Source organism: Ambystoma mexicanum, chromosome 3q, assembly GCF_040938575.1.
Source record: "Ambystoma mexicanum isolate Mex_15411 chromosome 3q, UKY_AmexF1_1, whole genome shotgun sequence".
Classification (NCBI taxonomy): Eukaryota; Metazoa; Chordata; class Amphibia; order Caudata; family Ambystomatidae; genus Ambystoma; species Ambystoma mexicanum.
This window is the reverse complement of record NC_090926.1, coordinates 1291192507-1291208546: the sequence shown is the minus strand read 5'-3', so window position 1 is coordinate 1291208546 and position 16040 is coordinate 1291192507. Positions and strand designations below refer to the sequence as shown.

Sequence of the window (16040 nt, the reverse complement as noted above, 5' to 3'; positions counted from 1 at the left end):
CATTAGGCAATTGGTAAAGTCACGTACACACATGAAGGTGAACACCCTAGATTGGGTTGCTTTACATAATGTCAAAGCGACCAATCTGCTGGTCTCGCCCTGGCCTGGTCGGACCACTTCTTTGTCCATTTCACAGTAGCCTGTGACAAGACTATAAGGACCAAGGTTACAAAAACGACTAGTGCAACTTCCAGGAATCTGAAAGAATGGACTCCAGAAGCTTTGGAGCCCTGGCTACTGCCTATGGTCAATAAGATGAATGAGCTTGAGTTTGCTGATGATATTGTTAATGCTTATGCACAGTCGGTGCAGGAAGGCATTAACACTCTAGCACCCCTCCGAACCAAATATGCTGCTGTGGAAAAACTCAAAGCTTATACAATAAAGTGCTTTTATGCATGGAGATCCTCGCAGATGCAGAGATCTATAAGGTGGCAACCAAGGAGTGTAAACTAGCAGTCATAGCAGCCCAAAAAAGTATGTTTGATGGCAGGATTGAAAACGCACATTCTGAGCCCTAAGAACTTTTTTTTTAAGATACTCGAGGAATTGGAAGACCCATGCAAGAATAAATCTGACACTATTGTTAAAGACGTGGCTTGGTGCACGTGGATTCAGGAAGCTATGCTAGGAAAGCTTGATTGGATAATAAAGAAAAGCTAGGTCAATAAGAAGACCCTTAGACCGGCAGTAAGTGGTCTGGATGGGTCAGAACATATGCAAAATGTACAAGACCACCAGTTTAATTTTAAACCTTTACCGGATTCCAAACTGGCAGTGATTATTGCCAGTTTTAAGCCTCCCAGTTGCAAAGGGGACATATGCCCTGCAATGATGATGAAGGCCTGTGCTGCTTGCTTAATTGGTTTTCTCTGTACATTTGTTAATGCTTCCTTTACAGAAAATCATGTTGCAGCAGCGCGTAAGAATGCTTGGATTACCCCTTTTCTAAAAAAGCAAGGGCCTATTGATAATACGCTGTTTCTTTTAAAAAATGTGAGATCATGTGGCATACATTCAAATCGCAGCATATTGTAATGAACATGTGATTTTAAACAAATGGCAGTCAGGTTTCAGGCAAGGGCATGGCATGGAAACAGTGCTGCTTACTACCGACTATGGGTAAGGGGAAATCTGTTTTGCTTATGGTGTTGGACTTGTCCGCAGCTTTTCATCTGGTGACCACACTATGTTGGTCACCAGATTAAAAGAAGTAGCTTCTTTCTCTGACAATGCCACCCTTTGGATTAGCTCATTTTTGAGAAACTGATGGTGCAGAGTTTGTAGCAGGGAGGCAGAAGCTCAGCCATTGCGCCTGGATTATGGTGTGCCAGAGGGGGCGTGTTTTTCTCCTCAAGAGCGCAAAGAAAGTGTGAGTTGTTTGCTAGCTCGGCGGTCATTTTCTTAATATTGAATTCTGTCACATTGTGATCTTGGGCGATTTTCTGTGTCGAAGATTGGGAATCTGCAGGAAGAGAGTTACATGGGGCAATTTGCATAGTTGGGGATCCTCTTTCTCCCCAGATTATTTGCTGTCCCCCTTGGTATGAAGACAGTCGTCGGAATCTGTTTGTGGGGAGGATACCTCTGCAGTTTCTGTATGATCTGGCTCACATTTTTGAGGTCTAAGAGTTTCTTGATCGGGGTCGGTCTCCATACTAACCCTGTCAAATTCAGGGTCTCTTGGGATCCATTTTTCTTTGGAAGGACCCCCAATCCTGAAAAATAAGATGTCCTTACCTGAACCTCCCAGGCTATCCTCTCTTTCAAGGGGGATCATTTTATTTTGTTCCTCCACAAAGAGTTCTTCTCTGATCTCTTCTACTTAACCATTGGTCTTTGGGTTCTAACTTCCCAAGGGTAGAAGAGTCTGTATCAGGCTGAGAGGTTTCCAGGGGTTCTATTTTGGTGAGAATGGAAGCTTTCTCAAGGGCTTAGCATCTCCCTTCAACCAGAGCCCCCACCTCAGGAACCTGTTGCTTGTCGAGATTTTCCTTCAGTCATTTCCTCCCCTGGGCATCAGACCCGGGTGTTGGGGGATTCTGGGAAGCGGTGTTAGGTGGAGGGTCAATTGTTGGACCTGTCGTTCCAGCTGAGTAACTTTCTTGGGGTTGCAGGGAGATCTCTGCTCATACCTCTGCTGCTCCCTAAAAGGGTAGCTGCCCCCCCTTCTAGCACAGTACCTTGGGTATTGGAAATTTCCCCCATCATTTTCAGTCTGGATTCTCCCTTCTCCCTGGTTCAGGGATCTATTGTCCTGGAACCGGGGAGGAGGAGGAACATTGTTCTGGAAATTCCTATTTTGAGGGTATCTGTTGAAAAAATTCAGGTTGGGAGGTGGATTGGCACTACTCTCCTGCGGGAAGTTGGAGGGAAGTTTCCTGGGGAAGTACTTCCCTGGGTTGTCCCTCCTCCCTTTATCCCCGGAAGTGTACACATACCCCAGGATTGGTTTTGTACCATTATATTGAGAGCTGACATAGGTGCAGCATTAGGAGTCATTGGGCCTCATTACAAGTTTGCTGGTCTGGTAACTACGGTACCGGTAAGCTTAGACCGGCAAACTACGAGATATGCTTGTGGGTGCCTTTTCACCTGCCAGGTCGGACCTGGCGGGTGTACCGGCAACCGCGAGCAGAGCATGTCAGATGCACCAGCACCATTCTGAATGGTGCCGGTGCATCCGGCCTCCCCATTCCCATTGAGCCCTATGAGGCTCAATGGGAATGGGGAGCATTTTTTATCGGCTCTGGGGAATGGGCAAATACCGGGTCTGGCGGGGCGTAAGGACCCGGTAATTGCCTATTCCCGGGCGCCAGTAAAATTCGCAAGTTCGGCGGCAGCCTCCCAGTTTTACCGGCAAGGCTACCGCCAAACTTGTTATGAGGCCCATTGTTCTGGAATCCTGCCTGACTACCGATTGATTGGGCCGGGTTGGAGAGTCCCCTCTGCCTTTCATTCTGCTTGTTGGCAGGAGGAGTATTTTTAGGCCCCCCAGTCTCCAGGTCCAAAGGAGGGGTAGCTTTGCAGCGGCAGGTGTGGTAGATGGTTTTGTGGTTATTTTTATTGTCAGTGGATTTCTGTACCTCATATCTTGGTGGCTTGCTCTATTACCCAATCCATTGCCCTGCGCTCATGGAAATAACGCACTAACTGGGTAATTATATATTTGGAAAGCGCATGGAAATATGTGGTAACAAACTCCTTCCTATTCGTGTTCACCCCCTTGAAGTCTGCGCGAATGCACGTTTTAATTCCTATACAAACTCCACAGGCACCCGATCTTCCCCACAGAACAAGTCATATGCAGCCTAATGGACCTCTTGTGGGTACCTATGAGTGGAGAAGTGTTTCAAAATGGCTGCCTTATAGATGGACCCTTTATAATGATCCTGTCCTCCAGTCCTGCAATTCACATCATTTTTTATCTCAAATGATGACATAATTTGCTCATAAAGTTCTAAGTGCTCCCATACCGAATACTTAGTATTCGTATGGTATGGGGTCATGAAGCTCTTCATTGCTTTGATTTGTCTGATGGGGTCTTTAACCTCTAGGTCTATGTTGTTTTGTGACTATTGTACTGTATTTTGTGGCGTTGTGCATTTCTTTTCTTACTCCTTTAGGTCCCCCAGGGTTACTAGTGTTCTGTGTATTCTGTACTGTATTGCATCCCTCCTCCCAGTTGTCTCCAGTGTTTTATTGCATATTTTTGCACAGACTCCTTCCGATTAGGTCCTCCTCCCTAACTGCGAGCATTGTGGTTCGGTTCTCTGTGCTCACTGTACCCGTCCTCCTCTTGCGCCTTCCCCCTTTCTGTGCACCTAGTGTGTGCCCCCAGCCCCACCCTCGCATGGTACTCTATCTCCTATCCTATCCCTCTCACTAGGTCTGGTAGGAAAAATCTCAAAATGGACATACTGGTCTCCAACCCAGGTCTCTCCATCGCTGAGACCTACCCTGCAACCCACCATAAACCACAACCAGAGACCTGGAAAATGGGCTCCTAAGACACACAATGCTGGGCCTAGAAATAATGACCCTCTGACCGAGCAAATCATAATTTACTACAGACCTACCTGTGAAACTACCTCAGAGTGCTGCTACTGCGAAACATGAGGACGACCACTGCCAGGAATAGTGGGCTCCTAAGAGTAAAGTATCCACTCCAGACACTCACCTCTCCTACCACCATGCTCACTCTCTACTTGACACCAACACACAATAGAGCGCAGCTACACCCCTCAATGAATTTCTGCCTAGCTGACACATAAATGACCTACTCAGGCCTAATGCCGCCAGAATGCAGTCTCGGCGACCAACCACCTGACCGCACACATTCGACTGCTCTCTTGCTACCACCGCACCTAGTGTTAGGATGCAGCTACCATCAGGCAAATCACACTAGCTGCACACATACTGAGTGCACCCAAGCACCCTATACTACCCCACTCTCGACTGACCTGGAATACGGTCCCCAAGGCTGTTCAACCCACAAGCGCTGTGAGATCATACCAATGATATATCGGGTGCTATATACCTGCAAAATAACAATACCTACACCAGTGCTTCCTCCAGACAGACCCTCACCAACATCTTCTTTGTCGTTCCCACTCCAGGCCTGTGGACGCACATATGGTCTCTGTTCTGTCTCCTTTCTCCTCCTCTCCCATAAATGGTGGTAGTCAGTGGGCGGTCCGCCTGTCCCCCTTCCACTTCTCCAAGACCATCATTAATGTCTATCTGAATGGCACCGTCTTGGTCCAGGACCCTCAGTCCAATCTCCTCTTTCTTCAATAGACGCTTCCTGCGTCTTATCAACTTCCCTCCTTCTCCTTATACTCCTACCTATACCTCTCTGGCTCCTTCGCCACCTTCCTCTTCCGCCACTTCTCTGGCACCCACCTCTGCTTCTCTGGCTGCTCTGCCTGCTCCTTCCTCTACCACCCCTCGGTCACCCTCTTCTTCCTCTCTGACTACTCAGCCATCTCCTTCTTCCTCCTCTGCCCACTCTCGGGTACCTTTAACAGCTCTGCAGGGCGTACCTCATGCCTGTACCCCTCCACGGAATTCTTTAAAATGTGTCAATTTGCTCCACGGCGATACCCTGAACTCTCGCTCTGCTGTCAAATGCTCCTCTGACATCTTCCGACTGCTCGAAGAACTGTCCAGCTCTGTCACGAGTTTCGACACTCTCCTCCCTCATGGCTACAAGATCCTCTCCGAACCCAGAACCAACGGTCCAGGAGGTGGAGTAGCCCTGATCTACCCAGAATGGATCCCTGCTTCTGTTATTCCCACACAGGCCTACTCCTCGTTAGCTCTCCTGGCCTCTCTCTTACTGCGGCCACTATCTACAGGCCACCTGGCCAGGTCACCCTCTTCCTCTCTGAGTGGGCCTACCTCTCATCCTCCCTCCTTGCGTCTACCTCTCAACTTCTCCTCCTATGAGACCTCAACATCCACTTGGATGCCTCTAGCCCCTCCTCTGGCTCTTTCGCAATCTGTGTGACTCTCTCTGTTCTTCCTTCTGGCCTGACACACTCTGCCGGACACACCCTGGCTGTTCTTATCTCGTCAGATATCCCCCTCTCCAACCCTCTAACCACTACTCTCTCTTGGACTGACCAATTTCTTCTCTCCTCTCACCTGTCGCTCTCTGTCCTCCAGGCAAAGCTGACCCCAGCACTGCCACCCACCTGCTTGGTCATCCGTTCCATGAAGCTTGTCAGTGGAGATCTTCACCGCTACTTTCTCTCCTCCTCCTCCTTCACCTGCGGCTGACTCAAACTTTGACACAGTCCTCTGCAACCTCCATGAAGCCAACATCCAAGTGCAATTCTTGGTATTATTCTGACCTCGCCACTCTTAAACACAAATGTACGGTGGCTGAGAGGAAGTGGAGGGCATCAGGCACTTCCTCTCACTAACTGTCCTGCCGCCTGCTCCAAAGGCAATATATACTCTCTGTTCTGTCCAAGAAATGAGCCTACATCCAAACCTGCATCTCTGCGGCCTCTAACAACTCGGCTGAACTCTTTGAAATCTGCAAGGAGACTGCTGCAGTCTCCCCCTCTCTTGTTCCCTCCCTGGCTCTTTGCACAGCACTGACTTATCACTTCACCACTAAAGCTCAGGTCATCCTGTCCGCTCTCTCCTCTTTCTCTACCACTCTCGGCCCCTCTCCAGCCGTCTCGCCTCCTCCTTTCTCCTCCTTCCCTGTGTTCACTCCCGACGATGTTTCTAGACAAGTCTGATCTATGAAAGTCTTGTCAATGCAGGTGCTCCCATGCTCCTCCAGAACCATCAAGGACCACATTGACACCCTGGCTCCAGCCTTGTCTGACTTCTGCAATCACTCTTTTGCCACTGGAACCTTCCCTTCCCCCCTAAAGTATTCCCTTGTGCACCCCCCTCTCAGGAAGCCCTCTGCCGATCCCTCCCCTTTGGCAAACTACCACCCAATCTCTATCACTCCTTTCCTGGGCAAACGCCTGGAAAATCTGGCCATCTCCCAGCTTACTATCCATACTGAATCTGTTGGCTGTCCCCATGGCCACCAGTCTGGCTTTAGAGCAGCCAGAAGCACGGAAACTGCTCTCCTGAACACCCATGAAGACCTGCTCTCTAATCTTGACTTTAAAACTTCCTTTTATCCTCATTATTCTTTATCTATCCTCTGCATTCGATACGGTCCACCACACCATCCCAGTCAATCGTCTCCGTGATAACCAGGGCATCACGGGTCAGGCCCTAGCATGGTTGACCTCCTTTCTATTCAATTGACCCTCCCATGTCCAACTTGGGTCCCTTCTCTCTCCTGCCTTTCTCTCTCATGCCTTTCTCTCTACATGTGGTGTTCCCCAGGGTTCTAACCTCTCACCCTGGCTTTTCAACCATTACTTGGCTCCTCTGGCCCACATCATCTCTACCTTCTATTCTAACATTCAATTTTATGCGGATGACACTCAGCCCTCCTTCAGGCTCCCTTCAGCCCCTGCTCCTGCTTTCCCTCTTGCTCTCTGGCCACCCACCCTAGGTCACCTTCCTGTGAGGCTAAGAACCTTGATGTCATCTTCGACTCCACCCTCTCCTTCTCTCCTCACATCTCTGACATCTCTACCAGCTGCACCTCCTCAGAGGTATTCTTCCTTTTCTCACTTTCCCCCAGAAGCTCACAGTCTCCAGAGTCCTGGTTCTCTCTAGGCTGGACTACTGCAACAGCCTTTTTCTAAATCTGCCTGCCTCTACTCTTTTCTCTTTGCAACTAATCCTGAACAGGACTGCGAGACTTGTCCTTGGCCTCAAGTCCAGAGATTGTATCTCTCCAGCCATGAAATCTCTCCACTGGCTCCCAGTGGCTGCAAGGATCAGGTTTAAGACCATTTGCATCATCCACAAGGCTCTCTGGGGCAGGGGACCATACTATATCCAACTTTCTTTTCACTCTTCCTAAATATCTTCCTTCTCGAGCTCTCTGCTCATCCACCTCCAGCTCTCTGAGGGTCAGACGTTTCTCCAGGCAGAGAGTGGTGGGGGGGGGGGGTAGATCTCTGTCCTCGGCTGGAGCCACCCTCTGTAAAAGCCTCCCTGCCTTTCTCAAACTTGAGCAGGACCACCTAAGGTTCCGTAAGCAACTCAAGACCTTCCCTTTCACTTCTGCTCTCTCTCTATCCCTCTCCCCTGCTGATGCTCCTGTCTGCTGCGCTTACTGGTTACCTGGCCATTCAATGAACTTCACGGGCACCAGGCTCCTGCACTACAGTAGCCGTTTGCATTGCCTCCGGGCCTCCTACCCAATTAGGGACTGTATCTGCAACCCTACAGTCCCCTGCCTCTCTGCACTTACTTGAGCCTCCACCCTGGCAGCACATACCGCGTCTTGCCATTGCACTCCCCTACCCCTTAGCACTTCTCCTCTTCCCTCCCCCTTGTGCGATCTGAATGACACAAGGCTAATAAGATTGTTTGTTTTGTCCTCCCTCTGTCTACCCTTCCTTGTCTTGTCGCACCTAGAAACACTAGTGTACAGGTGTGTTACAAATGACTTATCATATCATATCTCCCTTATTATTTAATATTTTCATGGTTCCCTTTTTCAATCTTTTGGAAGAGAATGGTGTTGGCTTTCACAATTATGCCGACGACAGGCAATGTGTCATCCCACTAACTGCTAATCATGCTGAGGGTGAAAGAACAGTAAATGAAGTGTATTAACTTATTCAAACGGGGATGGCAGGAAATGGTGTGGCGCTCAATAAAGGAAACACAGAACTAATGGTGGTTGGCTCTGAGAATAAAATAGCGAGACTGAGCACAGATTATAAGCACTTTTTAGTGAAACCCAAAAGAAAGTGAAATCTCTTGGGATCTATCTGGATCAGAATCTGAACATGTGGGCCCAAGTTAGCAGCTTAGTTTCTTCTACGGCTTATTATATTAAGTTGATGGCCCAACTACGCCCCTACATTTTTTTATTTCTTGTGCATTTGTAAGGCACTTATACATCAGGTAAATTGTGTTTCAAAGCGCCCACAGGGTATCGGAGGGAACATCAGAGAGAAAGGCAAATATGCCAATGAATGATAGGGGCGGACCTACTAGGCCTTGTCAGCATTCAGAACGTGCAAGTGTTCCTGGGCACATCAAATGGATGTATTTAATAAAACTTCTTCTGCGCTCCACCCAGCGCAAGACTCGCCAGGCTGGGTGCCTCCCAGACCTGTCTTATACGTTTTTCTTGCCGTACTGACTCTTTATACAGAGGCTGGGTGCCACTGGCTAGCAGCACGCCCGCTGCTTCCCACTCTGGGCCCCAGCTCTGTGCAATGCGAAGTGCTCCCTATCAAAGTTCCTGCGAGACAGCGGGTAGGACCATTGTGGCCTCTAAAATGGATTACTGCAACAGCCTACTGGTGAGTATAGCCAAATCAGACTGCACAAGACTGCACATCATAGAATCACAGATGCAATCTGCACTGGCTCCCAATAGAAGCAAGGTTACACTTCCGCTTACTACAAATTGCCCACAAGTACTTGATGGGCGCTAGCCCTTTGTATCTGAGCGAAGCATTGCATCACAAATCCTGTGTCAGGACCCTTAGGTCCAACAATACTAATCAGCTTGCAATTCGACTCAGGTCATGAAAGGTGCTTTCTTTCTGGCCGCTCCTAAGGCCTAAAATGCTCTAACTGAGACCTGAGAGCTCTGAAATCTACTGCGATGTTTAGAAAGAAGCTGAAGACTCTACTGTTCAGATAATGCCTCTAGTTCTGCTGTTTGTGGTCTTGGTGTCTCTGGGTTTCTATTGGCCCCTGATCTGTGTGTTGTATTGTATATGTCAGGCCTGTCCTAAGTATGTGCTTCGGTTTTGTTACATGTTTTTTGTCTGCGCCCTTAAGCCTCAGGGTCGCCTGGTGCGCATTACAAATTGATTAAAGTTAAGTAAAGTAAAACAGATACAAGCTGCATAAATACTGTCACATGTTCTTTATGTTATGTTTCCCATCTGCTGGCATTGGTGGAAACTGCTAGAAATGAGCATACAGTCTCTGTGGTAGATGGAGTGGGAGCTACCGCTGGTTGTGTTTGTTTTAAGTTCTGCAGCCAAGAGGTGGCTGAAACCTAACCATTGGTTATTTTGTTTTGATATCCAGTTTGCCAACCTTGGGAGCTCCCTGAACCAGATGGACCCAGACAAAGGTGAGTCTCAAACAGTGTTCTCAGGATTCTACAGCAGACACAGGATTTGTGGAAACCCGAGACGGCCACGGTTCGGCATGGACAATTCTTGTAGAACGCTGCAACAGGTCGTGTGTATGGGAGAGATGGGTCATATGCATAGCAGATATAGGTCATGTGTTTTCCAGAGACAGGTCATGTATAAAGCAGGGACTGGATTGGTAAGAGGCATGGACTGGTCCTGGAAAGGCTGATGTCCTGGGGTGCAGGTGTTGATCTCGGTCAGTAAAATGTTGAGGTTGGGTCTCAGAAGGGGCAGGCTAGGAGCATGTATGCATTCTGCATATGAACTGGAGGGTAACCCCGGTTTCTTTCTCTCTTTCAATCAGACGAGGAAGAGGAAGAAGAGGAGGAAAGCGACGATGACATGCCTCAGGAGATCTCTCTCCACACCAGTGACTCTGCAGCACTAGTGGCAGAGTCCATGGAGCCCCCCCTCAAGCTGGCACGGACAGACAGCCGGGGGGTGTTTGTCCAAGCTCCCTCTGCCACCTAACACCGGATGAGGCCTGGAAGCAGCTAAAGGAATCCTGTATGACTTGAACTGTTTCCATGGCCATATACTTCCTGTGGAGCGACTGAATGAGACTGCCCTCTGAGAGTGTGATGCCCCCCCTTCTCTGGGGTGCAGCTCATAACTGCCAGGCTCCGCCCTGATGGTCCGCAGCAGGGTGAAGCCTTCCCAACACCAGTGCCTCCTTCTGATTAGACACCTTGCACCCCTATGCACCCACCCAGCCCTGGAGATGCATAGAGATTTTTGGATGCACTTGTGCACATGGCCACTGTTGAGCACAGTCTGCACTGGATGAGTACCAACTTAGCACATGCAGTTAAGCACATTCTTCAAAGTAGAGCAGAGTGACTGCTGCAGCTGATGTTCTCTGAATTCACCTGCAAGCGATGCGCAAGTGCGTGCATTTTGTGTGTGTGTGTGTGTGTGTGTGGTTATATGTGTGCTGCGACTCTCGGTGTGAAAGTTGTTGCATTTGTCCACAGCTGGTTTCTGTTAGTGGTCCTTCCATCACACCCAGGATCCTGTCTTTACTGCTTACTGTTCCCCATCATCAGCCTTTGCGAGCTGGCCTATGAGGACACAGATCTACCAGGAGCTTGTTCTCAGCCTCCGCCAGTTCTCAGTGTGTGCCAGGCTCGATAATCCATGGCTTGTTCTTTCCTGGTGACTTGCCAGGTGCATACATGTTTCCAGGGTTTTATTCATTCTCAGTTGCGGTCCACCTAGATGGGGTTTCCTCTCTAAGAGTTCCAGATTCTTGTTCTCCAGTGCCCTCAGCGCTTACTGTGGAGTGAGGTTGGGTTGGAGCTTGGCCAGGGGAATGCAGTGAAATCATAATTGTGTTTCATGTACTAGAAGGGTGCAGTAAAATGTGGTCGGTCTCTGGCCTCCTGTGCTGTATTCTGTGCCATGCATAATGACGCCACTGCATTGTGCTTTGTGTGCTGTGCCGCACCAGGTTGTCTGTTCCTTTGTGGTGTTCTCTGCCTTTCTCAGTTGAACTGTAATAGCTCTGAGTTTTGTACCGTGTGCTTATCAGAGTATCACCAGCTCCCACTTCATTGGGCATTGCAGATATCATCAACTCGCAATGCTGTAGAATTGGCTGGTGGCCAGCAGGAATCAAGAAGCAGTTGGCACTGCTGAGGGTTAAGCTGTACCCAGTTGTTAGTAGCACCTGTCACTACCATTGAAGGTATGTTGTGCCCATAGCAGTGTGCTCTTTCCTGTGTGTTATAGAGCACCTGCTGGCACTACCATGGCTGTGTGCAGTGATAATAAGGATGCCTGCTAGCTCTACATAAGGGGGTGATGTGCTCTGTGATTATTGGAGCAGGAGTTGGCTTTAGTGTAGAGTGTGCTATATCCAGCAGTATAACCACCTGCCACAGTCATTCTAGAGTGCTATGCCCTGTTGGTATTAGAGAAGTGTCCAGCACTGGCAGTGAAGTGTGCTGTCCCTTTGCGTGTAAGATCAGCACGTGGTACCGCCATCACAGTGGTGCACGGGGCTTAACCACTTAAGGGAGCTACAGGGCTGTTCTGTGCCAGTATCAGAGCAGGACTGACAAGGTTGTAGTTCTGTGGGTACTAGAGCAGAACATAGTACAGCCAAACTGGTGTGCTCTACACGCGGAGTATTAGCAGAGCATCTTGTACCACCATAGGAGTGTGCTGTGCCCTCTGGGTATTTGTGCAGTTGTGGTGCTGTCACAGGAGTGTGCTGCATCCTCCAGGTGTCCCCGTCTAACACTGCTGCTTTGCTCTTAGCACAGAAGTAGCGGTATGGTAGTCAAAGCTGCCCCTGTTGCTGCACAGCTCATCTGCGTTGGCTCCTAGTGGATGGTACCACATCGGGGGCCTCCACTCTTCCCCGTCCTTGTCAGTTTGCTTTTCTCTAGCCCTATCCAAACAGTACCAGCTTGAGGTTCTCCTGTCTACCTAGTGCTAGCTCGCTGGTCTGCCTGCCTAGTTTCATTCTGGGTTTCTCCTGCCCTTCCAGTTCTAGCCTGGTATTCTCAGACCTCTCTAGTTCTCTCTTGCCCACCCATTACCAACCTGGTGTTTGCAGATCAATAATGCTACCTCTGTGTTCTGGCAATACAGGTGACACCCTGGTGTCCTCTTGTTCATGCATTGCCACCCTGGTCTCCTTTCGCCTGTATACCACTGGCATAGGGATTCCTTAACCCATGCAGTGGCCCTCTATTGTTCTCCTTCTCTCCGGGCAGTTGACTTCAACCCATGCAGTCTATTTCTATGGCCTTTCTTGGGGTTATTGCCTTAACTCAGCCTTTCCCCCCAATGAATATCCAATATCCAAGGTCGTTAACAATCATCCACACAGCGGCAACATGATTGCCCACTGGAATCAGAGATTTCCACATGACCTGGTATCTTCTAATAATCCCCTACACAGCCCAAGCCCATCCCTCTCCTACCACACTATCCTGAATATTATCTTGCCCTGTCCTTTCCTCCACAGTCCTCTGCAGCCCTTGGGTCCATCCCTCTCCTACCACACTATCCTGAATATTATCTTGCCCTGTCCTTTCCTCCACAGTCTTCTGCAGCCCTTGGGCCCATCCCTCTCCTACCACACTATCCTGAATATTATCTTGCCCTGTCCTTTCCCCCACAGTCTTCTGCAGCCCTTGAGCCCATCCCTCTCCTACCACACTATCCTGAATATTACCTTGCCCTGTCCTTTCCTCCACAGTCTTTTGCAGCCCTTGGGCCCATCCCTCTCCTGCCACACTATCCTGAATATTATCTTGCCCTGTCCTTTCCTCCACAGTCTTCTGCAGCCCTTGGGCCCATCCCTCTCCTGCCACACTATCCTGAATATTATCTTGCCCTGTCCTTTCCTCCACAGTCTTCTGCAGCCCTTGGGCCCATCCCTCTCCTACCACACTATCCTGAATATTATCTTGCCCTGTCCTTTCCTCCGCAGTCTTCTGCAGCCCTTGGGCCCATCCCTCTCCTACCACACTATCCTGAATATTATCTTGCCCTGTCCTTTCCTCCGCAGTCTTCTGCAGCCCTTGGGCCCATCCCTCTCCTACCACACTATCCTGAATATTATTTTGCCCTGTCCTTTCCTCCGCAGTCTTCTGCAGCCCTTGGGCCCATCCCTCTCCTACCACACTATCCTGAATATTATTTTGCCCTGTCCTTTCCTCCGCAGTCTTCTGCAGCCCTTGGGCCCATCCCTCTCCTACCACACTATCCTGAATATTATCTTGCCCTGTCCTTTCCTCCGCAGTCTTCTGCAGCCCTTGGGCCCATCCCTCTCCTACCACACTATCCTGAATATTATCTTGCCCTGTCCTTTCCTCCGCAGTATTCTGCAGCCCTTGGGCCCATCCCTCTCCTACCACACTATCCTGAATATTATTTTGCCCTGTCCTTTCCTCCGCAGTCTTCTGCAGCCCTTGGGCCCATCCCTCTCCTACCACACTATCCTGAATATTATTTTGCCCTGTCCTTTCCTCCGCAGTCTTCTGCAGCCCTTGGGCCCATCCCTCTCCTACCACACTATCCTGAATATTATCTTGCCCTGTCCTTTCCTCCGCAGTCTTCTGCAGCCCTTGGGCCCATCCCTCTCCTACCACACTATCCTGAATATTATCTTGCCCTGTCCTTTCCTCCGCAGTCTTCTGCAGCCCTTGGGCCCATCCCTCTCCTACCACACTATCCTGAATATTATCTTGCCCTGTCCTTTCCTCCGCAGTCTTCTGCAGCCCTTGGGCCCATCCCTCTCCTACCACACTATCCTGAATATTATTTTGCCCTGTCCTTTCCTCCGCAGTCTTCTGCAGCCCTTGGGCCCATCCCTCTCCTACCACACTATCCTGAATATTATTTTGCCCTGTCCTTTCCTCCGCAGTCTTCTGCAGCCCTTGGGCCCATCCCTCTCCTACCACACTATCCTGAATATTATCTTGCCCTGTCCTTTCCTCCACAGTCTTCTGCAGCCCTTGGGCCCATCCCTCTCCTACCACACTATCCTGAATATTATCTTGCCCTGTCCTTTCCTCCGCAGTCTTCTGCAGCCCTTGGGCCCATCCCTCTCCTACCACACTATCCTGAATATTATTTTGCCCTGTCCTTTCCTCCGCAGTCTTCTGCAGTCCTTGGGCCCATCCCTCTCCTACCACACTATCCTTGGTATGACATACATGTGTAGTCTCATAACCCCACAATTCAACGGATTGCCGACATTCCTTAATATTACCCAGATCTGCCATCTCGTAACACCACAATATTTGCAGTGCCAAAGCCTCTTCCTCTTATATGCCACCTTAACATTACCCAAGAATACATCATGTTCCACCACAACCCTCAGCATCATTCAAATGCTATCCTCACCCTTCAACAGGGTTTAATTGCCCATACCTGGCCTTTCAACACGTCAACGTTATCTAGCGTTTGCTCTCATAGCCGATAGCATTAGCCATTTCCTACCCTCATACTCTTTGTCATAGCTGAGGTTCTGAGCTCGCTCATCCCCCCATCATTTGCCAGTCCTTTCCTTTTATACCTTCAGCATTACACACAAACTGCCTTGCATACTCTCCAACCCTCACTCCTTTGCTTGGATTTTTCCCTCTCCCACTCCCATGCCAGTCCTCATGATCGTAGTTTATCACCAGCTTGCCTGAGTGACAGGTAAGCACACACATGTCCCACACGTTCTCTGAACCATGTGACTTTCTAGATATTTTCCAGTCTGTATGGCAAGTGGTGACTCTTATCAGATTTGGGGAAAGAGATGACTTGTATTTGGGGGATTCAACCATCATGGCCTTATTTATGTAATCTTTTCAGTGCATTTGATCCTGTGATATATAGATGTTTTATTGCAAATATAAATATTGTATTTTATATAAATTATATAAAGTTGTGTGTGCTGCTGTGCTGTGCAATGGAAGGCAATTGTCTTTATCCTGGTCTGTGCCTCCTCAGGCATTGCCTGTGCTGCAGACGTTCACATGTGTCTGAGTGCCCAGCGATGTTTTCTACCTTTTGTAGTCTTTCTCAAAATCAATAAATTCCACTGGACTCTCTGGTGTCTTGGTTGGACTTTCTTCACTATATCCATGTCTGACCAGGGACAGTTCTGTTACCTAAGCCTGTCACTTGAGCTCTCTTGCCATTACCCTCTAGTGTGACCGCTCAGTATTGCTAACCCTGGGGCACCTTTACTGTTACACAGTCAGAACCTGTAAAACTGGGGCACTCTATGCTACACAGTCAGTCAGTGTATGTAACACTGCAGCAGTGTTTCTGAATCAGTATAATCCTTGGAAACTGACTGTGTGTTATGTAGTCATCATGTCTACCACTGAAGCACTCTCTTAGCTAGACTATGGTTAACCCTGGAGCACTATTACACAATCAGTATAAACCTGGGAAACTCTGTTATATTGTCAGTGTATATGACACGAGACCCCTCTTTCACAACCAGTATAACCCTGGGACACCCTGTGTTACACAGTATGTATATTTGTACACTGGATCACTGCTTCACAACCAGTATAACCCTGGGACACCCTGTGTTACACAGTATGTGTATTTGTACACTGGATCACTGCTTCACAATCATTATAACCCTGGGACACCCTGTGTTACACAGTATGTATATTTTTACACTGGATCACTGTTTCACAATCTTTATAACCCTGGGTCTCTATGGGTTATGCATTTACCATATTTTACATGGAACACTGTTTCACAACCTATAATTGCGGGCCATTCTATGTTACCTAGACTGTATTG

At 48.9% G+C, this 16040-nt stretch overlaps 1 protein-coding gene across 7 annotated transcripts in view; it reads left to right on the top strand.

Moving 5' to 3' along the window:
* RFX1 (regulatory factor X1) overlaps positions 1-15328 on the top strand; it is a 1381678-nt gene extending 1366350 nt beyond the window's left edge. For all 7 annotated transcript variants that reach the window (XM_069604381.1, XM_069604382.1, XM_069604383.1 and 4 more), the window contains 2 exons: positions 9658-9703; positions 10072-15328. In XM_069604381.1, the coding sequence (XP_069460482.1) occupies positions 9658-9703; positions 10072-10238 (213 nt within the window). In that variant the 3' untranslated portion in view covers positions 10239-15328. The remainder of the gene's footprint in view (positions 1-9657; positions 9704-10071) is intronic.
* Positions 15329-16040: the final 712 nt, after the last annotated feature.